The sequence below is a fragment of the Macaca nemestrina genome, chromosome 7 (assembly GCF_043159975.1).
Source record: "Macaca nemestrina isolate mMacNem1 chromosome 7, mMacNem.hap1, whole genome shotgun sequence".
NCBI classification, from domain to species: Eukaryota; Metazoa; Chordata; class Mammalia; order Primates; family Cercopithecidae; genus Macaca; species Macaca nemestrina.
This window is the reverse complement of record NC_092131.1, coordinates 137,162,105-137,189,048: the sequence shown is the minus strand read 5'-3', so window position 1 is coordinate 137,189,048 and position 26,944 is coordinate 137,162,105. Positions and strand designations below refer to the sequence as shown.

Here is a 26,944-nt window from a genome sequence, read left to right as displayed (position 1 = left end):
TCTCTCTTTCCTTCTCTCCCTCCCTCCCCCCCTTTCTTCCTTTTCCCTCCCTCAGTCCCTCCCTCCCTTCCTTTCTTCCTTCCTTCTCTCTCTCTCTTTTTTTTTTTTTTTGACGGAGTTTCGCTTTTGTTGCCCAGGCTGGAGTGCAATGGTGTGATCTCAGCTCACTGCAAACCCCGCCTTTCGGGTTCAAGCGATTCTCCTGCTTCAGCCTCCCTAGTAGCTGGGATTACAGGGATGCACCATCTCTCCGGCTAATTTTGTATTTTTAGTGGAGACAGGGTTTCTCCACATTGGTCAGGTTGGTCTCGAACTCCCGACCTCAGGTGATCCGCCCGCCTCGGCCTCCCAAAGTGCTGGGATTACAGGGGTGAGCCACCGCGCCCAGCTCTTTCCTTTCCTTCCCTCCCTCCTTCCTTCCTTTCTCTCTCCTTCCTTTTTTCTTTTTTTCTTTCCTTTTTTCCTTCCTTCCTTCCCTGCCTCCTTCCTTCCTGTCTTTCTCCTTCCTTCCTCTTTTCTATTCTTTCTTTTTCTTGACCAGTGATAATATCAGCCTCAATTTTCTTCATTCCTTTAGATAAAGGAACCCAGGCCCAGGCATGAGGGAGAAGTGTACCTGCATCTCCTTCCCCCTTGTCCTGGGAGCCCCAGGCTGCCCTTTTCCATACAGGGCTGAAAGTGGCCTGGGAGCCTGAGGGCTGGCAGAAGGCCGTGAAAGGAGAGCTTGGTCGCTGGCACAGCCGCTGCTAAGGCAGCCTGAGCCGAAGGTGGTCACCGCTGATCTCACATGCACTTAATTTTCCCTTCCTTGGCATGGGACAGGATTGACCAGGAGAGCTAAGAGGGAGTATGTGTCTGTGGTGGGGAGCGGTGCTGCAGGCTGCGATGCAGCCAGTTACTTTCTCTCTCTGGACCTCAAGTTTCTCCAATGTAAAATGAGGGCTCATGGTATAACTAAAATCATTACTCTCTGCTGGTCCCCACACTTCCACTCTCCAGCAAGGCTGTCAGGGCTGCAAGATCACCGCGGGATCGGGGGGATGGTCGACCCTCAGATACGGGAAGGATTGAGCGATGCCCAAAGAGGGCAGGAAAACACTACGCTTGGAGACCCCTGAGAGCCAGGGGCGGGCCGCCCCGTAAAGGGACCCCGGAGTCCCTACTTTCAGCTCCAGCTCTTCCTGTAACACCACCCTCCGGACAGAGACCCAAGCTACAGGCCCGGCCCCGTTCAGAGGTTCCAGAGAGAAGACCAGGCCATCGCCCACAGCCTGGCGTCTGGGAGGAAAAAGGAGGAGCCTCTGTGTGCCCACATCTCTGGCCGCCCAGGGCAGCTCGGCTCGGTCTCGCAACCCCAGCCCACTGGTTCAGGAGACCTCAAGGGCTCCACCGCTAGCGCCCCCAGCGCTCACTCTGTGCGCCCCACCCCTGCCGGCGCGCCGCTCCCGCCACCCTCGCCTCCGTCTCTGGGCCGGAAGCCCCCTCCCCTGTCGCCCCGCAGCCCCCTCCTAGTCCTTCTCCCTCCGCGGGTGCAGGAAAGCTTCTCCGCCCCGTCCCGCCCTCTTCCTCCAGTTCCAGCTCCGCCCGGCTCCTCCGTCCAGTCTCCAACCCACGCCCCGCCCCGCCCCCGCCCCACCCATTTCCCGCCCTGGGCCGGGCCCGCGACCCAGCCGCCCCCTCCCCGGCCCCGCCCCGGCCCCCGGAAGCTTCTCCCCGCCCCCCGGCCCCGCCCCCCCGAAGTTTCTTGGGCCCCCGGCAGCCGGCGGGACAGAACGCAGAGTCGCTTCCCGGCCGGGCGTGGACGCGGTGGCAGAGTCCGCGCGGCGCCGGGAGCGAGCGGCTGAGCGGTGGGATCTCGGCGGACTCGCCATGGAGGAGGAGGTGAGGGCGGGGCCCGGCAGGGCCTTGGGCTGGGGTCCTCGAGCCCCTCACGGGGATTAGCGGTCCTGGGCTCAGGCCCTCGTTCCTGCCCGCCCCACTCCCGCCAGTCTCACCTCAGAAAGAGCCTGGGCAAATGGGACAGGGGCGGGGAGCGGGATCCATATCGGGGACTTCGCAGTCTGCGTCCTCCTTCATTCTCTTTGACTTTCTTACCAGTTGTGGGGCGTCTTGGTTGTTACTGTTCCCATTGGATTGACCAGGAGACTGAGACTCCAGCGAGTTTGATGACTTGCTGAAAGTGGCCTGGGTGACTGGGCTCGAACCCCGATTACCGTTGACTCCCTGTACCGGCCAGGTCGGATCCTGACTCTGTGTGTGTGTGTGTGTGTGTGTGTGTGTGTGTGTGTGTGTGTGTTGGGGGATTCCTGTCTCAAGGATGTGACCATGCCTTGGTGACAGGAGGACTGGAGAAGTTGCTTTTTTCTCCCTTGTATAAATCTGTATCTCCTTTTCCCCCACTGTCTTCCCGCGCCACATCCATCTGAGCAGCTGTAGGGAAGGAATCGGGAGTCAGGCCCACCTAGGGTCTGATCTTGGTCCCTGCCTTCCCCACCCGAGGGCTGGACCAGCTGTATCCCTGGATCCTCCTTCTAACCACTCAGAACACTCTTGGCCTGGCATCGGGTCTTGCCCCTGCCTCTGCCCTTTACTTGCAAACTCATTTCTCCCAGCAGCCCCATTATCCGAGGGTCCAGCACGCAGCAAGCACTTAATATGTGCCCGTGGAATGATTAAGTTAAAAGGAGGGGCCTGTTGGGTCTAGAGGAAGGTGAATTTGTTTCTTATCCCCTGAGGGGGTCCCAGCTTCAGGCCCTCCCAGCCCAAGGGAAGGGGCATATCTTTGCCTCCTTGGATGGGAAGGAAAGATGAAGCTCTCTGCCTTGGGGGAACCCTGGCCAGCTGGGAAGCACAGAGTGGACCAGGCTGCCGGTGTCCCTTCAGTGCCCACTTCCCACTTTGCCGGGGCCATGGATAGGAGCAGCTAGTGGTCCTCCATCAGGGCTCCCTCTAGGCCAGGCCCTGCCTTTCTGTGGGGTGGTAGATAAGTCACTTCCCCTCTCGGCCTTCATTTCCTCTTCTACAAAATATAGTGCCTGTCCTCCTCCTACTCCTGGCCTGACAGTGGCCCCTTCTCTCAGTAGGTGAAGGTAGGGGGCAAAGTCAGGCCTCTGTGATTTGCTGCGGTTTCTTTCGTGCTGTTGGGTGGGGCTGCCATCTGCCCTCCCCAGGCCCCTGTTGCAAGGACTGGGCTCTCTGGCCAGGGCCCCTCCCCTGCTCCCAGAGGATGTGGGTCAGGATTACTCCATCTCCTGATCTGCTCTGGCCCCTAATTAAGGGAAGTTCTCCGGACACCTCCTGGGCCCAGCTCAGCTCTGTACTCCCCTTGGTCCTGAATCTCTCACATTGCCACTTTCTTTTCTTTTTTTATCTTTTTTTTTTTTTTTGAGATGGAGTTTCGCTCTTGTTGCCCAGGCTGGAGTGCAGTGGCGAGATATTGGCTCACTGCAACCTCCACCTCCGTGGTTCAAGTGATTCTCCTGCCTCAGCCTCCTGAGTAGCTGGGATTACAGGCATGCACCACCACACCTGGCTAATTTTGTATTTTTAGTCGACATGAGGTTTCTCCATGTTGGTCAGGCTGGTCTCGAACTTCTGACCTCAGGTGATACACCTGCCTTGGCCTCCCAAAGTGCTGGGGTTACAGGCATGAGCCATTGCGTCCAGCCTATATTGCCACTTTCTGACTCCCAGATGCTCAAAGCTACCTAAATATCTGGGCCGTCTAAGGTCTTGTCCGCTTTACCCAAGCCCCTGCAAGCCTCACCCCCATAGCAGGGGCTTCCTATCCCTACTCCCCTTTGGCATCCCTAACTCTGCTTTCCTCCCACTTCTCCCAGTAGTTTCTGCTTGTTGCACTAGGCCTCAGTGCCCATCTTTGTTTCTCTAAAACACCTCTTAGGTCATAGCCACATGCTCTGCCCCATGATCCCAGGCCATCTTCATCATCTCACTTTCACATGGCTACTTTCAGCCCTCCTGCTAGCTTTCAGCTTCCTCCCTGTGCCCAGCCACCCTGGGCTAAGGTCCCTCAATCTCAGTGACCTCCTCTATGCAATGGGCTGGTAGCTCTTGTCAGGCTGAGGCTTGGGGAGGAGGTGCTGGTCTGGGCACTGGACATCTGCCCACCTGTATGCTCCTGGCCTCGGTTCCTCATTTGTAAAAGGAAAAGGGTGGGTGATTGAGCAATGTGATTATGTATATGCAAAAGCTGGGAAAACTGCGAGTATCAGTGGGGGTATTATTGCTGTCATTGGAGTAAGGGTAGAAATCATGGACCTAGGCTTTCTCTTCTCTGCTCTGGGGCTCTGTCCTCTGCCAGCAGTCATGCCTTTCCATGGCTTCTAGGCTGTCCACTTGCACTCACCATCTAGAGACAAGCAGGGCAGTGTCCTGTCCCAGTACTGTTTCTGTCCCACGGAGTAATCTCTTGCCCTTTCTGGGCTGTACTTTCTCTTTCTATAGAAAAGGGGTTGAGAGGGCAGGGGCTTTGATAACCTTTCGTGCCTGGCCTTCTCTGGACCAAGGCGTGTGTCTGTTCCCCTCCTCAGAGCCCTCCCCAAACCCTACCTTCTGCAGGGGTCTCCCAAATGAACCCCAAACCCTTACCTCATCAGAGAGCTAGGAACGTCCCTCTGGGTAAGTGCTATGTCTCTGCCAATAGGCTGGAGCCTCTCAAGCAGGAGATTACCCGCTCCCCACCAGACAGGGGACTTATCTTATGCGGGGTCTCTGTTACCCACCTCAGACTGGAAGTTGCCCTGGGGCAGAGCCTGTGCTTCCTCTCTCTGAATGCCCCGGCAAGGGACTGTGACACGGTGGATTCTTAGTAGAGTTGGGTCAGAACATCGCTGGGTTTAGTCAAAGAGCAAAGGTTGTCATAAACTTCCTGGGATGTGAGGTGCCAATCAGGTTTCTTCTAGTCTCTGTCTCTCATAACCGGTGTTATGGTTCCATCTGTCCCCTTCTGTGTACAGAGTTGAGGTGACCTGGCTTTGTTTTTTTTTTTTTTTTTTAATGAGTGATCCAAAGGAGGCAGGCTGGTGCCTAGGGGTGCCTAGGAGCTGCTCACGGTGGGCAGGAAAGGGCCTGGGTGAGGAGGGATGGGAGGGGAGAGGGCAAAACAGGAAGAACAGTGGTCAGCTGCTCAGTGAGGAGAGGAGGCCGAGAAACTGGGCTGAGCAGGACAAAACCTCCCCTGTGAACCCTGCCAAGGGGAGGGGCCCCTTATTAAAACTTACTGGGGCATAGCCAGGCCCCCTGGAGGGAGGGGTTCTGAGGGGCAGGGAAGGGGGCTGGGTGGAGGCAAGTAGGACTCTGGCCTCCAGCCAGGCCTCCCCTGGGTGGCTGTTTCTGTAGCTGGGCTGTGGGTCATACCATCTGCAGCCCGTCAGTTGTCCCCTCCTCCATCCCAAAGTGCTGTTTCACCTAGTCCTGCCCTGGTCCCATTCATCCTTTAAGGACCTGGACTTGCTTCTGTAGGTAATCCTGTCACGGTATTCTCTGGGCTACACCAGCCCAGAAGTGACAGTGATCTAGGCACAGGTTCCAGCTGTGGCCCTAGGGAGCTTCCAGAGGGTAGAAAGTTTTCAGGAGAGGTCATGAGTGGAGAGAGTTTAGAAAGGGGTGTGAGATCCCATAGGGTGGTGGGTGGGTCCCCTGAAAGCAAGAGGCTTGGAGCTCAGAGATGGGTGACTGGGCAACAGCTTCACACTCCACAGACCTCACTGCCTTGTTTAAGAGAAACCAAGAGTCTGCCCATCATGTGGAAGGCCTGGGAGGGGCTGGTGGTGCTGTGCTTGCTGTTGCTGTTGCAGTCAGAGGGTTGTCAGTGTGAAATGTGGGGGTGGGGTTTCCCATTTCCCTGTTCTTCCCTTCTAGCCCTGGGCCTGTGACAGCCTGTAGGGCTTGCTGAAGGTGTTAGGGCCCTGGGGGTGTCAGTGGTGATGTGGGGAATGGGAGTCGAGTGCATGATAGAATGGGAGAGCCTTCTCCTTGTCAAAGGGTGCTGAAATCCTTCTTCTCCTGGACAGGGTGGAAGCCAGCGTCCTGCTTCCTTGGTCTTATATCCGGGAAGACCTTTTTTTTTTTTTTTTTTTTTTTTTTTTTTTTTTTTGAGACAGGGTCTCATCCTGTTACCCATACAGGATTCCAGTGGTGCAATCTCGGCTCACGACAACCTGTGTCTTCCTGGCTCAAGCGATTCTCCTGCCTCAGCCTCCTGAGTAGCTGGGATTACAGGCGTGCGCCATCACCACCCGGCTATTTTTTGTATTTTTAGTAGGGATGGGGATTCAGTCAGGCTGATCTCAAACTCCTGACTTCAAATGATCTGCCCATCTCGACCCAAAGTGCTGGGATTACAAGCATGAGCCACCATACCTGGCCCCGGGAAGACCATTTGGACCACCTCACTTCCCCATTTCTCTTGCCATCTACAAGTTAGGGAGACCCCAAGGGGGGACCCCACATTCTTGGAGCTCCTGGAGATCTGAGGCCAGCAGCTATAGACCAGAAAGGGCTTGTCCAGACTTGGGAACTGGGCCGAGGGAGAGGGTCCCTGAGTGCCAGAGGGGATGGCAGTGACAATGGTAACAATAACGACAGCTGCCATTTACTAGGTTTAGGGCATCCTGGGAACTGCTCTATATGCTTTGCCTTTATTCAGCAACAGACGTTTATTGAGCACTTACTATGTGCCAGTCACTGTCTAGGTAATGAGGGTACAGGAGTGAACAAAACAAAAATCCTGCCCTCATGGAGTTGGATTCCTTACAACTTCTGCTGTTAGTAGCTGCATTTCACGGATGAAGAAACTGAGGCTCAGAGAGGCTAAGTGGTTTGCCTCAGTCTGCATGACTGCAGCTTCTAAGCCCAGATTCCCCACTACTAGAATGTGCAGTTCAAAAGGGGGCGGGGGCCCACAGTGAGAACAAGGCTGGGGCTCCCCTGCCATGACAGAGACCAGGGAAGCCAGGTCTGCCCAGCTCCTGACAGTGCACCACGCTTACATCTGTTTGGGCTTGTTCTTCCAAAGGCAGCTGTGGCCACAGGATATCCCTGGGGAGAGGCACACCTCTTTTAACTGGGGCCCCTTTTTTGAATTTTATGTAAATGATAATGTAGTCAAAATTAGTCAGTGCTAATTTCCTTCTAGCAGGCTCTAGATTCTGACACATTCTTGATCCCCTCTCCTTCACCCCCCGCTTCACACTCAAGACTCTGGATACCTATCAGTGAAGCAAAGTGGTTAGCAAAGGGGGTGTATTTTTATTTTCATTTCACAGGTACCTCTTGAGCACCCATTATGTGTAAAAGAACAGGGCTGGGTGCTGGGGACCTAGAAGTGGATCTGACCCCAACCTCATCTGGTAGGCATGTACCTGGCACCCAGCCACCCAAGCAGGCAATTGGTGAGGCACAAGATGTCACTGGCGGCCGGGCGCGGTGGCTCAAGCCTGTAATCCCAGCACTTTGGGAGGCCGAGACGGGCGGATCACGAGGTCAGGAGATCGAGACCATCCTGGCTAACACAGTGAAACCCTGTCTCTACTAAAAATACAAAAACTTAGCCGGGCGAGGTGGCAGGCGCCTGTAGTCCCAGCTACTCGGGAGGCTGAGGCAGGAGAATGGCGGGAACCCGGGAGGCGGAGCTTGCAGTGAGCTGAGATCCGGCCACCGCACTCCAGCCTGGGCGGCAGAGCAAGACTCCGTCTCAAAAAAAAAAAAAAAAAAAGATGTCACTGGCTCCAAGGCTCCAGAGTGTCTACCCAAGTCCAGGAGAAGGGCTTGAATTTAACTCCTGTGCCAGCCTGTGGTCAAAGACAGAGTACTTGGAACCCTCACTAGATGTGGTGGCCACCCTAAGGTCCTTGCCTGGAGTGGGCAGCAGGGGAGAGGAGCCTCCTGCTTTGGGTGGGAAGCGGGAGGGACTGCAGAGTGGGTTCTCTAGAAGCATAGCGGTAGAGAGGCAGATTTCCACTCAGCCTGCCTGTCCTTCCAATCTTTGTTCTGGGTGGCCTTCCTGGGCCACCCCAACCTGAACTGGGTCCCCCCACTGTCCTCTCACTGCCCCTTGTGTATTTCCGGTATAGCATTTCACACAGGTTAATGGGTATGCCTGGGTATTTATTTGTTCAACTCCTATTTTCCCGCACTGTGAGCTCTGAGGACAGAGACTGCCTTACTTTTATTCTCCTATGATGTTGTAAGCACTCAGTACCTATGTTGACTGAATGAACATATGAAGGCAGAATGGTGGAGTGGGAAAAACATGCGGTCAGAGAGACCTGCTTAGAATTCTGGCTCTGTCCTCTAGCCGTGGTTTGCACCTCTTTTGAGTCGTCTCTCCGTTCTGAGCTTTAGTTTGCTATAACGTGTGGATAATGAGGCTACCATCTTGGAGGGGAGTTGTAAGAGTTAAATGACACTATGTGTATCAAATGTTATACAGTGGCCCAGAGTAAAGTGGCTGCTGCTATTATTGCTGTTATTAGCTCTGATCCTGGGTTAGGAATATCTGCCTTGGGGGTTGCGGGAAAGCTCACATAGGATGATGTCATTAGGTACTTAGCATAGGGATACATCCCTTGTGCGACCTGTGAACCTGTGACCTGTGACCCCATGGTAGCAGCCCTCATGGTATGTCCTGGTGCTGTGTTACAGGGTGTGAAGGAAGCGGGTGAGAAGCCTCGAGGAGCACAGACGGTGGACAAGGCTGGCTGGATCAAGAAGAGCAGTGGGGGCCTCCTGGGTTTCTGGAAAGACCGATATCTGCTCCTCTGCCAGGCCCAGCTGCTGGTTTATGAGAATGAGGTGAGGACCTGCTTGGCCCTGAGGTTGAGGGTTCTGGGACAGGGGCAAAGTGAGGGCAATCAAGTTAGTAAGAGGACCCTGGGTTTGGGGCCAGGAGACCTGCTCCACTTTTGCCATGCTGTGCAACCTTGGGCAAGTACCTAATCCTCTCTGGGTCTCTGTATATGGGGACAATACATCTGGGGGCAATTCTAGGGTTTCTTTTTTTTTTTTTTTTTTTTTTTTTTTTTTGAGACGGAGTCTCGCTGTGTCTCCCAGGCTGGAGTGCAGTGGCGTGATCTCGGCTCACTGCAAGCTCCGCCTCCCGGGTTCATGCCATTCTCCCGCCTCAGCCTCCCGAGTAGCTGAGACTACAGGCGCCCGCCACCACGCCCGGCTAGTTTTTTGTATTTTTAGTAGAGACGGGGTTTCACCGTGTTAGCCAGGATAGTCTCGATCTCCTGACCTCGTGATCCACCCGCCTCGGCCTCCCAAAGTGCTGGGATTACAGGCTTGAGCCACTGCGCCCGGCCTAGGGTTTCTAGATAAGATGAGACTTCTTTTTTTTTTTTTTTCGGAGATGGAGTCTTGCTCTGTCACCAGGCTGGAGTGCAGTGGCGGGATCTCGGTTCACCGCAACCTCTGCCTCCTGGTTCAAGTGATTCCCCTGTCTCAGCCTCCCGAGTAGCTGGGACTACAGGCATGCACGCCACCATGCCCAGCTATTTTTTTTTTTTCGAGACAGGGTCTCGCTCTGTAGCCCAGGCTAGAGTGTAGTGGCGCGATCTCGGCTCACTGCAACCTCCATCTCCTGGGTCCTGGTTCAAGCAAGTCTCCTGCCTCAGCCTCCGGAGTAACTGGGATTATAGGCACCCACCACCATGCTCAGCTAATTTTTTGTATTTTAGTAGAGATGGGGTTTCACCATGTTGGCCAGGAGGATCTCAATCTCCTGACCTCGTGATCCACCCACCTCAGCCTCCCAAAGCGTTGGGATTACAGGTGTGAGCCACCACGCCTGGCCCTCTTATTTTTTTATTATTATTATTTTTTGAGATGGAGTTTCGCTCTTGTTGCCCAGGCTGGAGTGCAATGGCACTGTCTCAGCTCACTGCTGCTGCTGCCTCCCAGGTTCAAGCAATTCTCCTGCCTCAGCCTCCCAAGTAGCTGGGATCAATGCGTCAGCCACCACACCCGGCTAATTTTGTATTTTTAGTAGAGACAGGGTTTCACCCTGTTGGCCAGGCTGGTCTGGAGCTCCTGACCTCAGGTGATCCGCCTGCCTCTGCCTCCCAAAATGCTGGGATTACAGGCATGAGCCACCGGGCCCGGCCGAGAGTTCTTTGAACTGTATGTGCATCTAGTGTGCAAGTCTTTTCCTGTCCCTGATCAAGGTTCCGTATGAGTGAATGTTGTAGAAAACTGAAGCCTGCTCCATTCAGCAGTAGTAGTAGAAATAATAATTAGCAGGCTGGGCGTGGTGGCTTACACCTATAATCTCAGCACTTTGGGAGGCCGAGGCAGGCGGATCACCTGAGGTCGTGAGTTCGAGACCAGCCTGACCAACATGGAGAAACCCCATCTCTACTAAAAATACAAAATTAGCTGGGTGTGGTGGCACATGTCCGTAATGCCAGCTACTCGGGAGGCTGGGGCAGGAGAATCACTTGAACCTGGGAGGTGGAGGTTGCAGTGAGCTGAGATCATGCCATTGCACTCCAGCCTGGGCAACAAGAGCAAAACTCCATCTCAAAAAAACAAAAAAGAAATAATAAGTAGCACTTGTACTTGTTTGGAGATACGTTCTTACATATCTCCCTGTGACAAATCTCAATAGTCCCATGAGAGTGGTCATCATATTATATTTTACAGAAGAGGATACTGAGGCTCAGGGTGACAAGATGACTGTTCAGCATCTCCCAGTGAATGGAGGAGTTAGGTCTAGAAGCAAATCCAGCATGCTTTCTACCAAGAGACACCAGCGAGTAAACCCCAGAACTTATTTTTGCAAGAAAATCTCTAAAATATGTTAAATGTTCTCTGCTTTCTTCAAGAGAAGATGCTGGCCTAAATAAAATCTTTCCCTGGAGGCTCAGTGTCATCACCTGTCAGACCCACCTGCAGAGTGGGTTCTCTAGATGCATAGGAGTAGAGAGGCACGTTGCCTCTCTGTTTTGAACTGGCAGGAGGCTGTACTTCTCAGCTTTTCTTTCTCCTTTAACATCAAGTTGCTGGTTTCAAATTCTGCTGTCCTTGTGCCTCTAATAGCCCTCACTTCTTCCCACTTCAGATGCTTGTTCCCCTTCTGATTTCAGCAGGCTTGGGATTTGGACAACCAAGGATGCTAAGCTTGCGTGTTAAATAAGAGTCAATTAAGATGTAGGTGAAGACTTGAGGAAGAAAAGTGGTTTTTCCTTGTAGATGCTGTTTGTGTGCTGTGGTTGAGGCTATCGGAGAGCCCATCCACTGAAAACAGGGTAGCACAATATGCCTTTGACAGATGAAATACCTGGGGAGGAATTGGCCTGGGGGCAGAAGAAGGGGGAGCCTGCCTCTTCCTCATTGGCCTCTCCCAGCCTGCCTCAGGCTATCTTGGCAAATTCACAATTGTCCCAGGACAAGAAAGGTTAGGCAACCTGGAGAAGCACCTTGTCTGACCTGCCTGAGTTGCGGGCTCATGGAGTTAGGGTGTCAGAGAAGAGGTGGGAAGAGGGCAAGGGAATGAGGGTGCGTAAACAGCACCCCCAGATGTTCTCTACTGCTGCTCCCACCAAAATAGGATGTGCCACAGTTGGGAATGAGGCAGCAGGGGGATATTTTTACCAATAAAGGGGGTTGTCACAGCTTCTTCCAGTGCCAGCTGCCATGAGAGTTAAGTGACAGGCTTTCAGCTGTCAGCCTGTCAGGTACTGTCACTTGTCCTAAACTGCCTCTCCACATCTGGCCACAGCTGGGAAGCAGGAAGGATTTCACATCTCCCAAACATGAAAAATCTAAATCACGCTTTTTTTCCTTTTTTGAAAAAGATTGCTATTAAAAATGTAAATGCAATTTCAAGAACTTAGCACTCGGGGGTGGGGGAGCTTGGCCTGGGAGTAGGAATTGAGAAATGCTTATTAGCTCAATTCCTCTTTCTGATGTAAGGAACTAGGCGAACGAACGAACGCGAATGGCTCTTGGCTGTTTCTTTGCTGTCGGAGAGGCTGACATTCCAAAGATGCTTCCCTCACCCATTGCCTGCTGGTTTATCCGTTTTTCTGAGCTGCAGAAGAGCTGGGATGATTCAGCGTCTTGGGTGGGGTGGAGAGGAGACCCAGGACAGGCAGTTTTTGGGAGCTCAGTGGTGGAGGTGGATGGACTTTTTGTTCCCAGGCAAAGGAGGGTGTATTCGGGCCAGTGGTGATCCAGTTAGTGGAGGCCTGTGGACACAGGGCAAGTAAGCTGCTCTCTCTCAAGCAAGGATTCTTCCCTGGGCAGTTTCCCTGCTCCAGATTCCTGGGGAGGAGGAGACTTCCTGAGTTCTCAATCTGAACCAGGCACTCAGAAAACTGGTCCTTAATATGTTCTGCTTGGGGGCTGCTTCTTGTAGGGTGCAGTTGGGGGAACAGAAGGATGTGCAGATAGAGAATGGGGTAGAGAAAGATGGCCAAGCGGGGAGTCAGGACTGTGTCTTCCCATGGCAGGACTCTGCTCCTAGCACCTTGTAGGGTGTCTACACCTTGCAGGTGCTTTGTAGATGTTTGCATCCCCCAGCAGTAAGTGATGGGATGGAGAGCACTCAAGTTCAGGGGTTCATGATTGGGGGCAGGGGAGCTTCTCAGAGCAGGAGGATTTTTCTGGTCCATGTGTTTAGTTGAGGAATCTGGAAGGTATTGGAGGCTAGAGATTGGAAAGGGATGTATGGATGGAAGCAAAAAAGAAAAGATACTTGATTGAACCAGGTTGGGAGAGATAAGGCCACCTTGGCCATCTCTTCCCCTTTCTCCGAGGAGCTGACGAGAGAGTCGATTAGTGGTTATCCACATTAGATGTACAGTCATCTGCTTTAAAAAATCCTGAGGTCTGGGCCTTGCCCCCCAAGAGATCCTGGTATAATTGGTCTGGGATGTCACCTGGGCATTGGGGTTTTTAAAAGCTCCCAGGTGCCACCAAGACTGAGAACCTCCGATGTAAAGCAGTGGTTCTTTTTCTTTGAGACGGAGTTGCACTCTGTCACCCAAGCTGGAGTGCAGTGGTGCTATCTTGGCTCACTGCAGCCTCAGCGTCCTGGGTTCAAGCGATTCTCCTGCCTCAGCCTCCTGAGTAGCTGGGACCACAGGCGCACACCACCATGCCCAGCTAATTTTTGTATTTTTAGTAGAGACAGGTTTTCATTATGTTGGCCAGGCTAGTAGCAGTGGTTCTTAACTGTTCGCATCCAGGCCAGGGGTGGTGGCTCAAGCTTGTAATCCCAACTCTTTGGGATGCTGAGGCAGGTGGGTCACTTGAGGTCAAGAGTTCGAGACCAGCCTGGCCAACATGGTGAAACCCTATCTCTATAAAAATTAGCCGGGTGTGGGGGTGGGCACCTGTAATCCCAGCTACTTGGGGGGCTGAGGCCAGAGAATCGCTTGAACCCAGGAGGCAGAGGTTGCGGTGAGCCGATATCATGCCACTGCACTGCAGCCTGAGCGACAGAGCGAGACTCTGTTTCAAAAAAGCAAAAAACAAACAAACAAACAAAATTTGCATCCATCAAAATCCCTGAAGGCTAGTTAGAACACAGATTGCCAGGCCCACTCCCCTAGGTTTATGATTGAGTGGGGATGAGGCCTGGGAGTTTGCATTTCCTTTTGTTTTTTGAGACAGAGTCTTGCTCTGTCGCCCAGGCTGGAGTGCAGTGGCACAATCTCGGCTCACTGCAAGCTCCACCTCCCGGGTTCACGCCATTCTCCTGCCTCAGCCTCCCGAGTAGCTGGGACTACAGGCGCCCGCCACCACACCTGGCTAATTTTTTTTTGTATTTTTTTTTTAGTAGAGACATAGTTTCACCATGTTGGCCAGGATGGTCTCGATCTCCTGACCTCGTGATCCTCCTGCCTCGGCCTCCCAAAGTGCTGGGATTACAGGTGTGAGCCACTGCGCCTGGCCAGGAGTTTGCATTTCTAACAAGCTCTCAGGTGGTGCTGATGCTACTGGCCCAGGTCCCACCCTTGGAGGACCCCTCGTGCAGAGCAACCTCTACTGCCTGTGACTGGCAGGAGTGTGCTGTGCTGGAAAGGGCCCTGGCCTGGGAGTCAGAGGCTGTGGTTTGAGTTGGGGCCCTGCCCCTTGTATTTGGGTCTGTGTGCCTAGGGCAAATCCCTTCACCTCCAGGCCTCATTCTTTCCTTCTCTAAAATGAGGCAGATACGGGGCTGTAGGCTTTCAGGGTTATCGTGAGGTTCAGAGACTCAGGGATGCAGAAGTGCTCATGAGTGTCAGGTTCCTTCTGTTAAACATCAGCAAGAGTTTCCTTAACTTTTTGGCCAGTCCCAGGGTGGCGTACCCTCCCCCGCCAAAGGATCTGCTTCTGCTTCCCTAGACTCTCCTGGATGAGAGTGCCACACCCAGGAAATTGTTCCAGTTGGTTCTTCCCTGGAAGAGGACCAGTTGACCACCATTGAGGGAGAGCTTTTTCCAGGCAGCTTGCTGGACAGGCACCTGATGGGTGGAGCCTGTAGAGAACACACTCAAATATCAGGGGTGGTGGGCAGGAAGACAGCCTGGCTAGTGTTCAGAGATGGCCGGGAACAGGCTGGACAGTGTCCTGGCCACTGGCCCTTCTAATAATGAGGCCTCCAAGTGGTGGGGTGGGGATGGGATGCACTTGAAGGAGCCCTTGCCTCTTGCTTGTATGTAGCCTGCAGCCTTGGACGAGGTGCTGCTCTCCCAAGCCAAGGCTCAGCAGGGGATGATGCTGAGTGAGGAACACAATTCAGGATGGCTGTGCTGAAGGCAGGGCATGTAGCCCCAAATGTGCCTTGTTCACACTTCCCTCTGGCTCTTCCTGGAAAGTCTTTGTTGTCCCTCGTCCCCATCCCACTCCCTGCCTGCCATTTTGTGGCATTCTGCATTCTTCCTCTGGCTGTCTCTTCCACAGATCTCTGCTTGGCCTCTGGGCATGGCTGGACCCCAGACAGCCTTTTCTTAGCCTCTCTAGCTTCCCCTGTTTCCTCCTCTGGCCTTAGGCACATACCCGCCTCTGGGCTATGTGCCTGTCTCCCATCTGGATGGGGAGCCTCATGGGCATCCCTCCAGCCAGCATGCACTTGCCAGGGTCTGGACACCACATCTTGGTGACTGACTGGCAGCCTGAGGTCCTCGCTCTGACCAAGTGATGTCCTCACTGAGTGGGATCAGGGTCTGGGGCGTGAGTGGTTGAGGGTGGTGGTGGTTCTGACTGTCACCAGCTCATGTCCCTTCTGTCTCTCTCCCCAGGATGATCAGAAGTGTGTGGAGACCGTGGAGCTGGGCAGCTATGAGAAGTGCCAGGACCTTCGTGCCCTCCTGAAGCGGAAACACCGCTTTATCCTGCTGCGATCCCCAGGGAACAAGGTAGGAAGAAGCCTGCTGCTGCCCCATTTCCCTCTAGGCCAGAGTCGCCTTGGGAGGCCTAAGCAGGTTTAGCAGGCCTGGCCCCCTTTAAAAAGCCTGTTTTCTGTTGCATGTGGCTGAGGCTCAGCCCTAGCAGCCACCATAGGTCAGACCTTTACTCATTTTGTCTCGGAGTCTTCCAAGCCCCTAGTTGATAAGAGATGCACTTAGGGCTCTGTTGAAAGAGCTCTGCTCTCGTCTTCCCCTTGCAGGCCCAGGCCCTCCATCCCAGGCTGTAGTTGGAAAGTAGCGTTTGGGAGGTGGGGTACTTGGCTTTACCCCAGACCCTGGGGGAGGCCCAGGGCTGAGGCAGGAGAGCTGTGGATGAGGCCTCCACCCTGCCAGGCCTCAACACCTTGATGTAGCCTGGGGCAGAGCGGGAGGGTGCGGCCTCCCTTCATCCCAGGCCTTTCTGGGTGGGCCCATCCTGGACTCAGGACTGGGAGGCCTGCAGCCCTCCAGCTTTCCTCCCCTTGCACTTTCCTTTTGTGGCTGTAGCTGGGAAAGGTCCCTGGTTTGAGAGAGTCTTTCCTTGGGACATGCTGTGTGTGCAGATGAAGTTTGCTGTTTGCACCACATTTCTCTGGCAGGGAGTCTGGTGGGTGTTGACACCCACCAGATGTCAGGAGCGAGTTCAGATTTGAGGCTGGCGTGCACAGCACCTCTCGCCAGCTTGCACCCATCTGCGGCTGGGCCATTCCTTGCCTTGTCCTCTGCATGTCATGTGGAGCCTTGCAGAATAGGGCTGAGTCACAGAGGTTGGGGGTTGGGGAGCAAGTCTGGTCTGGGCCTGCTGGAGGCCATTCTCCCCCAGCTTTAGGGAATGGGAGCCCAGTCCTCTGCAGACCCTGAATACCAAGATGCTTTACTCATTGACCCTTTGTCCTACTCTGCAGGGGGTGGGGGCACAGAAGCAACCAAGAGAGCAGTGGAGGGGGCTGTGGAGCTGTGATACTGGGAGCTGGAAGTGTGTCCAAGGGTAGGGGCTGGTGTAATTATAGTGTTCTGAGGGCTTATGGGACTGGGCCCAGATTTCACTTGACCATCTGCTGCTTAGGGCTCTTTGAGGACAAAAGGAGTCACATTTTAATCTTTTCAAGCCCTGGAGCCCCTACACTGTCCTGGAGACCCACTTCCTTCCTGAGTGGGTGCTGTACATGTAGATGTGTGTTTGAGAGAGATGAGATGCAAACTATGTTCTGTGTGAAGATCTGCCACCTGTGTGTCTGGCCCTTGTGCGTGTACCTTTTTTAAATGCAGTTGAGTGCTCACCTGGCCGTGTGTCTGTCTGGGTGTGTGTCTTAGTGTGCTATGTGGATGTGGGGTGGAGGGAGAGCTAGCCTCTCTGGCCTCTGCCTGTGCTGTTCTGTGGGCCATCTCTTTTCCCCAGCTCCGAGAATCAGCTGGTAGTAGACTAGGTGGGCTGGGCTCAGCTCAGGGTGGGACATCACCTTCAGAGAAGCCTGTTTGTGCAGCTGTGTTCTCAGCTGCTTCAGCCAACACCCTCCTTCCCAGCCTCCAACCCTGTAAGAATTTAGGCTGGCTCTGAGAACAGGACAATCACCTGGGAGATGGGGCTGTGGAGCAAGTGGTGGGTGCTGCGGATGAAACAGTGCATCCTGGTTCCAGCTCAAGGGCCCCTGACCCTCCCCACCCCAGGAGCTCACACAGATTGGGGCTCTCCAGAGGTCAGTTGGTGGACCTGGCCCAGGGCACCGCATTCCCACATCCTTTCACCCTCCTTTCTCAGCGGCCTGGGTGTTCCCCATCCTCAGTGAGGCCTCCAGCCGGCCAGGAGGTCACATGACCCTGGCTGTCTGGTCCTGAGGCCGCCTTTTTTCCCCTCTAATCAAATAAACAAAGACTCCAATGTCTTACATGCCCCTCTCCCCCTGCTTCTCCAGCCCCACACCCCGGCCCATGAGGTCACAGGCAGACGCTGCCAGGAAGCAGGGTGGCCACTGCTGGGCCTTGCTGCCCTGCTGGTCTCAGCCAGCTTGGCCCTTTCCTCTTTCCTGCCTCCTCTCTTCCCCTCCCACTTTTTTCCTCTCTGCCATTTTGTCCTTCCTCTTTTCCCAGGCCTTGTGGGCCTAGTCTGTGGCCAGTCCTGTTAGCATCTAAGCTCCTAGAAGTGCCTGTGTCCTGGGGCTTCTTGGAAGTTCTCAGGGCAGGGACCTGTACAGCCTGTGGCCCTTCAGGATGACTTTGGGGGAGAGGCGCAGCTTCTTGATATTCTTATTTTTTGAGACAGGATCTCACTCGTCACCCAGGCTGGAGTGTAGTGGCCTTTTCTCAGCTTGCTGCAACCTCTGCCTCGTAGGCTCGGGTGATCCTCCCACCTCAGCTTCTGAGTAGCTGGGACTACAGGCACATACCATCATGCCCGGCTAATTTTCATATTTTTGGTAGAGATGGGGTCTCGCTATGTTGCCCAGGCTGGTAACTTCTTGGTATTCTAATTGTCTCTATTCTGGTCATCCTTGTGGAATGCCTGGCTTGTTCAGCCAGATACAGGGTTCCTTAGGAGGGTAGAGCTGGGTCCTGTTTAACCTTGCCTTCCTTCTCCTGTGGGAACCTTTTGGCTTGCACAATAGGTCTTCCCTGAGGCCATTTCTGCTTCTCACAAGGGAGCTGAAGAGAGCTGAGGCAGTCTGCTTCAGGTGGGCTGGGCCAGTGGGGAAGGAGCTGCAGTTTGGGCTGGGTCCAGTGGTTCTGTTCTTGTCCCCTTGAGGTCCAGAGTAGTGAAGCAAGTAGAACTTGGTAATCGGACTTCTAGGCCTGCTCTTCTCTGGCCTCCTCTTGTTCCGTTGGCTCCTGAGTTCAATTGTAGATTTCTCAAGCTCCCTGGATGCTAAATCCTGCACCATGCAGGGGTCACAGCCTGTGAATAGGAGCAGCAGCTGGGTAGAAGGGCTGGCCCCAGACTTCCTTTCTAGCAGGTCCCATCACAGAGTTGGGTAGCCTTTGCGACCCCGGATGCAGTGTGGTCCCTCCCTGAGCCCCCAGCAGCCCTGATGGCTGAGCTGAGGCAGTTGCCAAGGTGCCCTGGGGTTTCTGACTTAACTGAAGATCTGCTTCCAGGATAGAATTTACCCTGGTCGTGCAAATGAGCATTTGGCTGTACCTGGCGTGGCGGGGGTGGGACCCAGGGCCCTGTATGAGGAGGAGGCAGTGACAGCCAGGAGGAAATTATATAATGAGGATGCTGAGGGGGCCAGGCCTACCTCCGTGTTACATAACTGGAGAGTGGAGGGAGGGGAGGTACTATCTAACACCAGGGCGGAGGATGGGCAAGCTGGCGACTGCCAACAAAGGACTAGGGCATCTTGCGGTCAGAGAGTAGGCAGTGGTCCAAAAACGGTGAGGGAAGGAAACTTGGGCCAGTTCATTAATTTGTTGGCTCATTCATTCAAGAACTATTTACTGAGCACCTACTATGTTTAATTTCCTCAGCATTGCTTGGTAGTAGGCAGTGTTATCCCATCTTATAGATGAGGAAACTGCAACTGTTTTGTCCAGAGGGAAGGCAATGGTGCTAATTCCTATTACTGAGTATTCACTGCCCAGCTCCAGATTTAGTACTTTAGATATATCTTTTTTCCCCCAATTAAAAAAAAAAACATCTGTGGTCAAAAAAAATATACCATCTTTACCAGTTTGAAATTGCACAATTCAGTGGCATTAAATACATTCATGATGTTGTACAACCATCACCACCATCTATCGCATAACTCTCCACCGCGTAAAACTAAAACTCTATGCTCATTAAATAATAATGCCCCATTGCCCTTCTCCCCAGCCCCTGGCAACCACCACTCTCTTTTCTGTCTCTATGATTTTGATAACTTTAGGTACCTCATATAGGTGGAATCGGGCAGTTTTTGTCTTCTTGTGTCCAGCTTATTTCACTTAGCACAATGTTTTCAAGGTTCATCCCTGTTGTAGCATGTGTCAGATTTTTCTTCCTTTTTAAGGCTGGCTGATAATCCATTGTACATATGGACCACATTTTGCTTATCCATTCGTCTGTCAGTGGACACTGAGGTTGCTTCCACCTTTTGGCTGTTGCGAACAATGCTATGAGCATGGGTGTACAAATTGGATACATCATTTAAAAAATGATCTCCATGGCTCCATGAGGCAGGTTCTGGTGGTATTCTCTTTCATAGGTGAAGAAACTGAGGCCTGAGGTCAGACACCTGTAAGTGGTGGACTGTCTCACTCAGAGGCCCTACTGCCATATCCACTGCATGGGGCAGCCCCTCAGTTTCCATGACCTCACTCCTTCCTCTCACTTCCTGTCTGGCCATTGGGCCTGGCAGGGTCAGGGTTCTCTGAGCCACCCTCTGATTCTAACAGGAGCTCAGAGCTCCTACCTGAATTGGGAAAGGACTCAGGGGTGGTGTGGGGTGGGTTTGAATGTAGAATGGGGCTATTCCTACTTTACAGAGTAAACGGAAGCCCGGAGCCCAGGCAGCTGGCCTGGGGGAGTCCCATGGAGCTGGACCAGATCCTGGCTGTTTCCACAAGGCCAGGCTGATTCGAATTCAGACCCAGCTGCATGCTGGTGGGCAGTAGGGAGGGCTTCTCTGTGAGATCTTTCCCTTTCCTTGCCCAAAGTCCCAGTGTCATACTTACTGTGGGGTCATTTTGGTTTGACTTTGGGATCTAGGTTAGGAAGCCTCCTTAACATGCCAAATGTGAGCTTTGTTAAACATCTGCCATCTACTCCATCCATCTTGCCCGCAGGTCAGCGACATCAAATTCCAGGCACCCACCGGGGAGGAGAAGGAATCCTGGATCAAAGCCCTCAATGAAGGGATTAACCGAGGCAAAAACAAGGCTTTCGATGAGGTGCGATGCAGTCTGTGGACAGCTCTGTGTCTCCTTTCCCACTGTGTGTGATCTAGGAGAGGACCCTGCCCCTCCTCACCCCAGACCACCCCTTGATTATGTCACTGCTATAGGGCATTGTTGTTACCTTCTGTAGTCCTCACTACAGCCCCTCATAGTAGGTAGTGCTGTCCTTGTTTTACAGATGAAATGGAGGCTTAAGGAAATTCAGTAACTTGTCTTAAACTGGAAAGCAGAGAAGTGGTGGGCTGGAACTGGACTGGTGGCAGCATGCATCCTTTTTAAGCCTGGCCTCAGCTGGAAGCAGCAGGTGGGCCCAGGCCAGACAGCGCTGCAGAGTGACCCGAAAGCTCCCTTTTCAGTTTGCTCATGAGGTCCAGGGCAGGCTGGCTCTCAGCTCTGGGCCTCCCTCTCTGTCTGCAATGACCATTCAGCCCTGCAGACCTCTGCCCCCTGTGCTGTACTGGGGACTGTGGCAGCAGTAGCCACAATCTGGCTTGGGGCAGGCAGAGCATCCCATGGGGCCAGGATCTCCTAGGGAGATTTGTCTTTGACATCGTGAATCTTTGGTTATTTGGGCTAAAATGGACCTAGGGGCCCCCTACAGTGATGCCTTGGATTATGTTAAGGAGCATATCTTTCCAAGCAAGTCCCCTCTTAATACCCAGGTCCCCCGACTCCCAGCCCGTAACTCCTATGTCGTATCCTGTGTTACATGTCATGCTCAGCCCTTCACTACCTGGGAGAAAACTGTCCCCATTCCATGGGAGAGAGATGATGGGACATATCATAGATATTGGCGGAGGCCATAGGAGCCATGGGCTGGGCCTCAACCCACAGTCCGCTCCTCCACGGAGGGACAGAGACAGTTGGAGTCACATGTGGGCCTGAGCCCCCCTCCCCATCATAGGGCCAGGCTGCTCCAGGGTTCTGAGTCTGGACCTCCCATGTGACTCTTACTCTGGGGCTTCCCAGCCAATCCTGACCCCTTCTGTTACCCTCAGAGAGAAGATGCTGCCCTCCAGGCTTCCAGGTTCAAGGGGCAGAGGCCCTGCTCTCTCCTGGGCTCTCCCCAGGGGTCCTGGGAGAGTGGCAGAGGCCAGGGCAGACCTTTTCCAGAAACCAGGTACCAGGGGAGCACGGGCTGCTTTCTACCTTCTCTCCTACCTAAGCCCCAAAGCCACCTCAGGGCTGCTTATATATTTGTGATATACTCAGGGGCAAGGACCGATGGCTCATATTTGGGCAGGAAGACTGAGGAAAACGGCAGCTGCAGAGAGGGAGAGCCTCAGACTTTGCAAGAGACCCCAGGGGCATTGCAGAGTCAGAGAGGCAGAGGCCAGGGTAGGGAGATGCCCAGAGAGACAGCGGTGGGGCACTGACCCTGCCTCTAAGCCAGGTCCAGCCTGGGTACTTCCCGCACTCCCCAAGGCTTGGCAGGGGCTGATCTGGTTCCCCCTCCCTCCAGGTAAAGGTGGACAAGAGCTGTGCCCTGGAGCATGTGACGCGGGACCGGGTGCGAGGGGGCCAGCGGCGCCGGCCGCCAACGAGAGTCCACCTGAAGGAGGTAGGGCCTTGCCCAGTGTGGATCGGGGGATTAGTTGAGCCTAGGACCTCAGCTCCTCTGGGAGGCAGCCAGGCTTGGGGCCACATTTTTCCTGAGGACACCTGGAGCTGGGGCTTCCTGAGTAGACAGGAAGTGATGGGGCACCTGTGTTATATGTGCTCAGGGTGTGGACGTCCCCTGAGCTTGTGGCCTTTTCCATTTGTTCAATTCACACACAAATGTTGAATCTGTCCTTAGCCAGAGTTGGTGCCAGAGGGAAACTGAAGCCCTTGAAGCCAGTCCCTGCCCCTCAGAGCTCAGCTTCCAGCTGAAAAATAGGCCTGGTCCACAGACTGCTCCAAGCAGAGCTGTGTCTGAGTTTTGTGTGGAGGAAGGCTCTAGGAGGTCAGGGCAGGAGAGACCACAAGGAGCCACTGGCATTTTAGCTGACCCTTGAAGGATGGGAGGGGTTCACTTGGTGGACTTGGAGTCAGGGGATTCTCTGTGGAGGGAGTGCTGTGAGCTGAGGCACAGCGGGAGGGTTTGAGGTACGCAGAGCAGCTCCATTTGCCTGGGAGATTGGTCTGAGAAGGGGGTTATAGGGAGGAAATTGTGGAGGCCTTGGATGAAGAAGCTGGGGACAGGAAGGGAGGGTGCGTTCCAGAGGTCAGTTTGAGGCTCTGGGTAGGATGGGTTGGGTTGAGAGAGAGAGGCAGGGGCCAGGAAGTAGATGGGAGAGGCGACTTTCCAGGCCCCTGGAGGGGATGAAGAGGGAGGGGGTTGATGGGAGGACATTAGGAAGCAAGAGCCACCTGGCCTTGTGATTGAATCCAGGGATTGGACCACGGGAAGGTTGTCTGAGGTTCCCCAAGCCTGGATACTGGGAGTATGGAGGCCCTGGGCACAGGGAATTTGGAGAGGGTTTGGGCAAGGGGGAGGGGGGAAGGGAGGAGCCTCTTTTAGACCAGTGGAGCTAATGCTGCAGGGGAGGATTTTGGAGGCCAGGAAAGAACCTCAGCAAGTGCTACATTTAGGGATTGGAGGGAGGTCAGCCAGCAGGGAGCCAAGAAAGAGGAAGCCAGAGACAAGTGGCACATCTGGAGAGAGATGGGCACAAGACCTGGTGGGCATCAGCTAGGTTGGCAGCCACAAGTCACAAGGGCAGGACCAAGGACAAGAAAGGCGGTGCCATTTACAACATATTTTCTTTTTCTTTTTTTTTTGAGATTGAGTCTCGCTCTGTCGCTCAGGCTGGAGTGCAGTGGCGCAATCTCAGCTCACTGCAACCTCCACCTTCCGGGTTCAAGAATTTCTCTGCCTCAGCCTCCCGAGTAGCTGGGATTACAGGCGCCCTCCACCACCCCCAGCTGAGTTTTGTATTTTTAGTAGAGATGAGGTTTCACCATCTTGGCCAGGCTGGTCTTGAACTCCTGACCTCGTGTTCTGCCTGCCTCGGCCTCCCAAAGTGCTGGGATTACAGGCGTGAGCCCCTGCGCCCAGCCTTGCAGCATATTTTCTAAAAGGAGTCAATTTAAGGCTGTCCTGGGGTGCAGGGCTGGGTTTGCCAGAGGGAGGGACCCAAGGTCATGGGAGGTTTGTTTTTGAGTTGCAGCAGCCTGTGCCTGTCTGTCAGCTAAGGGATAGGATCCTGCAGAGGGAGCACTGAGGTGGCCACAGAGAAAAGGAATGCCTGAGGGGGGCCGGGGACGGGTGTGGGGAGGGCTAGCCTTGGAGGGAGGGGCCCTCTGCACAGAAGAGTTCAGGGAGGCAGCTGTGTGTATGTGTGTGTGTGTGTGTGTGTATGTGTGTGTGTGTGTATGTGTATGTATGTGTGTGTGTATGTGTGTGTATGTGTGGATATGTGTGTGTGTGTGTATATATATGTGTGTGTGTGTGTGTGTGTATGAATGTATGTATGTGTGTGTGTGTGGTGAGGTGACTTTCTGGTGGTCTTCAGTGCCTGATATCATGTGTCAGCCAGATCCTGTGTATGTGTAAAAGGGAGTGACAGCAACAAAGGGAGACCCCATCTCTACTAACAAAAAATTAGCTGGGCATGGTGGCACATGCCTGTGGTCCCAGCTACTCTGGAGGCTGAGGCTGCAGTGAGCTGTGATCATGCTACTGTACTCCAGCTTGGGTGACAGAGCGAGACCCCTTTTTTTTTTTTTTTTTTTTTTTTTCTGAGACAGAGTTTCGCTCTTGTTGCCCAGGCTGGAGTGCAATGGCATGATCTTGGCTCACCGCAACCTCTGCCTCCCGGGTTCAAGCAATTCTCCTGCCTCAGCCTCCCAAGTAGCTGGGATTACAGGTGCCACCATGCCTGGCTAATTTTGTATTTTTAGTAGAGACAGGGTTTCTCCATGTTTGTCAGACTGGTCTCAAACTCCCGACCTCAGGTGATCAGCCCGCCTCAGCCTCCCAAACTGCTGGGATTACAGGCGCGAGCCATTGCGCCCAACTGACCCCATCTCTTAAGAAAAATAAGGTGGCAGGGGAGAGTGAGGATCCCAGCCAGGACCGCCACCGTCTGAGGGACCTTGGGAAAGGCCTCCCAGCCCTGCTGGGACCTCTGAGGCTCTCTGGGAGGGTCTCATGACTGTGGGGCTAGCTGTATATCCCTATTGGTCCTGGGTGCCTGGTGGGGGTGGGTAGCTGCTTTCTGGTGCAGCTGTTCTCTGGCGGTTAGCTGTGGTCTGGGACCCCATCTGATGACACAAGGAGAGTGGGCACAGGCTGCCGAGCAGCTGGACAGGCAAAGTCTGGAGAGAAGCTGGCAGACGGAACAGAGGTCTCCAGGAAGAACAAGCAGAAGTCAGTGAGCTTAAGACGAACTGGAAGATGTTTGAGTCCTGGTCCTGTCTCTGACTGACCAACTGGTTGTGGGGACCCTGGGTATGATGATGGATAGGTAGGTTGCAGAGAAGGGAACCTCTGAAGGCCATACAGCTAGGTAGGGGTTAGATACAGGGCTGGAACTCTGTCCCCTGACACCCAGGCTAGTATAGTCCAGTCTAGGTCCAGTATCCCAGAAACCAGCCTGGGGCTCCAAGAGGACCCTGGCTGTGACTTTCCTGGCCTGTGATTCCAAAACAGGGAATTCTTGGTGGTGAGGGAAAGGAGAGGAAGATTCATCAAGAAATCACTTTTGCTTCTAATCAAGTAGCCACAGAAGCCAGGACAGAGGGAGGCTGGGGGGCTGGGGGCCTGGACAACCTGGATAGGAGAGGGTAAGATCTCATGTCAGTGGGCACACCTGACCCAATGGCTCATCAGCCAAGATGACACCCGTATACCATCCCCCCACCAGGTGGCCAGCGCAGCTTCTGACGGGCTTCTGCGCCTGGATCTTGATGTTCCGGACAGTGGGCCACAGGTGTTTGCCCCCAGCAATGATGTCAGTGAAGCCCAACCTCGGGAGACACCCCGGCCCCTCATGCCTCCTACCAAGCCTTTCCTAGCACCTGAGACCACCAGCCCTGGTGACAGGGTGGATACCCCTGTAGGGGAGAGAGCCCCAACCCCTGTCTCAGCAAGCTCTGAGGTCTCCCCTGAGAGCCAAGAGGACTCAGAGACCCCAGCAGAGGAGGACAGTGGCTCTGAGCAGCCTCCCAACAGCGTCCTGCCTGACAAACTGAAGGTGAGCTGGGAGAACCCCAGCTCCCAGGAGCCCCCTGCTGCAGAGAGTGCAGAACCGTCCCAGGCACCCTGTTCAGAGACTTCTGAGGCTGCCCCCAGGGAGGGTGGGAAGCCCCCTACACCCCCACCCAAGATCTTATCGGAGAAACTGAAAGCCTGCATGGGTGAGATGCAGGCTTCTGGGCCACCTGCTCCAGGCACAGCGCAGGTCTCAGTGAATGGCATGGATGACAGTCCTGAACCTGCCAAGCCCTTCCAGGCTGAGGGCACCCCAGGAACTCCCCCAAAGGATGCAACAACGTCCACAGCACTGCCCCCCTGGGACCTGCAACCTCAGTTCCATCCCCGCTGTTCCTCCCTTGGGGACTTGCTTGCGGAAGGCCCGCGGCGTCCTTTGCAGCCCAGGGAACGGCTATATCGGGCCCAGCTGGAGGTGAAGGTGGCCTCGGAACAGACAGAGAAACTGTTAAACAAGGTGCTGGGCAGTGAGCCAGTCCCTGTTAGCGCCGAAACATTGCTCAGCCAGGCTGTGGAGCAGCTGAGGCAGGCCACCCAGGTCCTGCAGGAAATGAGAGATTCGGGAGAGCGGAACCAGGAAGCACCTGGGCTAAGAGAGAAGCGGAAGGAGCTGGTGACCCTCTACAGGAGAAGTGCACCCTAGGGCCTGCTGGGCCAGAGGCACCATCCCTCCTGGCCATCCATCAAGTCCATCAAGGCCCAACCCTGCTGAGAAATGTGCTTCTGCTTCTACAGCAATGGCTGCAGGAGGGCCATCGGGCATGTCAGGGTTTGGCCATGACCCGAAGAGACTCCTGGTGTCCTTCCTACTCTGCTCTGGCCAGTGGTGCCAGGTGCCATCCAGGGCTACCACCTGGCTATCTGGCCTGGCTGCTGGGCTGGGGCTGGGAGCACACGCGCTGGGACCTATGTGTTTGTGTGGGCGTTCCAAACTGCCCCAGGGCTTTGGGGGCGGCACTTGGGGTTTCTGGGAATGACATCATCTCTGTTACCCATCCCCAGTAGTTTACATTCCTGACTTCTGAATAGAGCACAGCTGAGCCCCCTGCAGCTCCCATCTCCAACTATTTCCAGGCAAAGAGCCTCATGGCTAAGGCAGCCTCAAAGCTAGCCCCCTCCCACCTATTCTGAGTAGCTGCAGAGGCCTTGGGTCCAGGCTCTAGGTTCATCCCTCAGTTGCGGGGAACGTAGGACCCAGCTGGAGCTGGAAAGGCCTCTTTGTGAGGAGCACATTAGCTGTGTGACCTCTCTCTCTTTGGCCCTGTTTCCTTTTTTGCAAAACAAGGACATTTTCTGCAGCCCCTTCCTCTCAGGTGAGCTGTGATTGGAGGGCTTAGGTCTGGAGGATTCAAGAGTAGAAGAGAAACTTAAAGGGTCCTCTAGTCTAGTCTCTGCCCCTAGATAGTGTCCAGCCTTGTATATTTCTGAAGAGGTGAATCCCACAGTGGCCCTGATGTCCACATTAGAAAACCTTACTTGT

The 26,944-nt window shown here is 54.2% G+C and overlaps 1 protein-coding gene and 1 long non-coding RNA gene across 2 annotated transcripts in view; one reads left to right on the top strand and one right to left on the bottom strand.

Annotated features, from left to right (window-relative positions):
* The window catches only part of LOC105488562 (uncharacterized), an 8,810-nt gene extending 6,435 nt beyond the window's left edge, over positions 1 to 2,375 (bottom strand). The window contains exon 1 of the long non-coding RNA XR_011626444.1: positions 2,095 to 2,375. This is a non-coding gene — a long non-coding RNA (uncharacterized lncRNA). The remainder of the gene's footprint in view (positions 1 to 2,094) is intronic.
* LOC105488567 (pleckstrin homology domain containing O2) lies at positions 1,759 to 26,944 on the top strand. Its single transcript, XM_011752764.3, has 6 exons — positions 1,759 to 1,881; positions 8,665 to 8,814; positions 15,252 to 15,368; positions 20,157 to 20,261; positions 21,730 to 21,828; positions 25,118 to 26,944. The coding sequence occupies exons 1-6, from the start codon at positions 1,870 to 1,872 to the stop codon at positions 26,105 to 26,107; spliced, it is 1,473 nt and encodes a 490-aa protein (XP_011751066.1). The 5' UTR covers positions 1,759 to 1,869; the 3' UTR covers positions 26,108 to 26,944.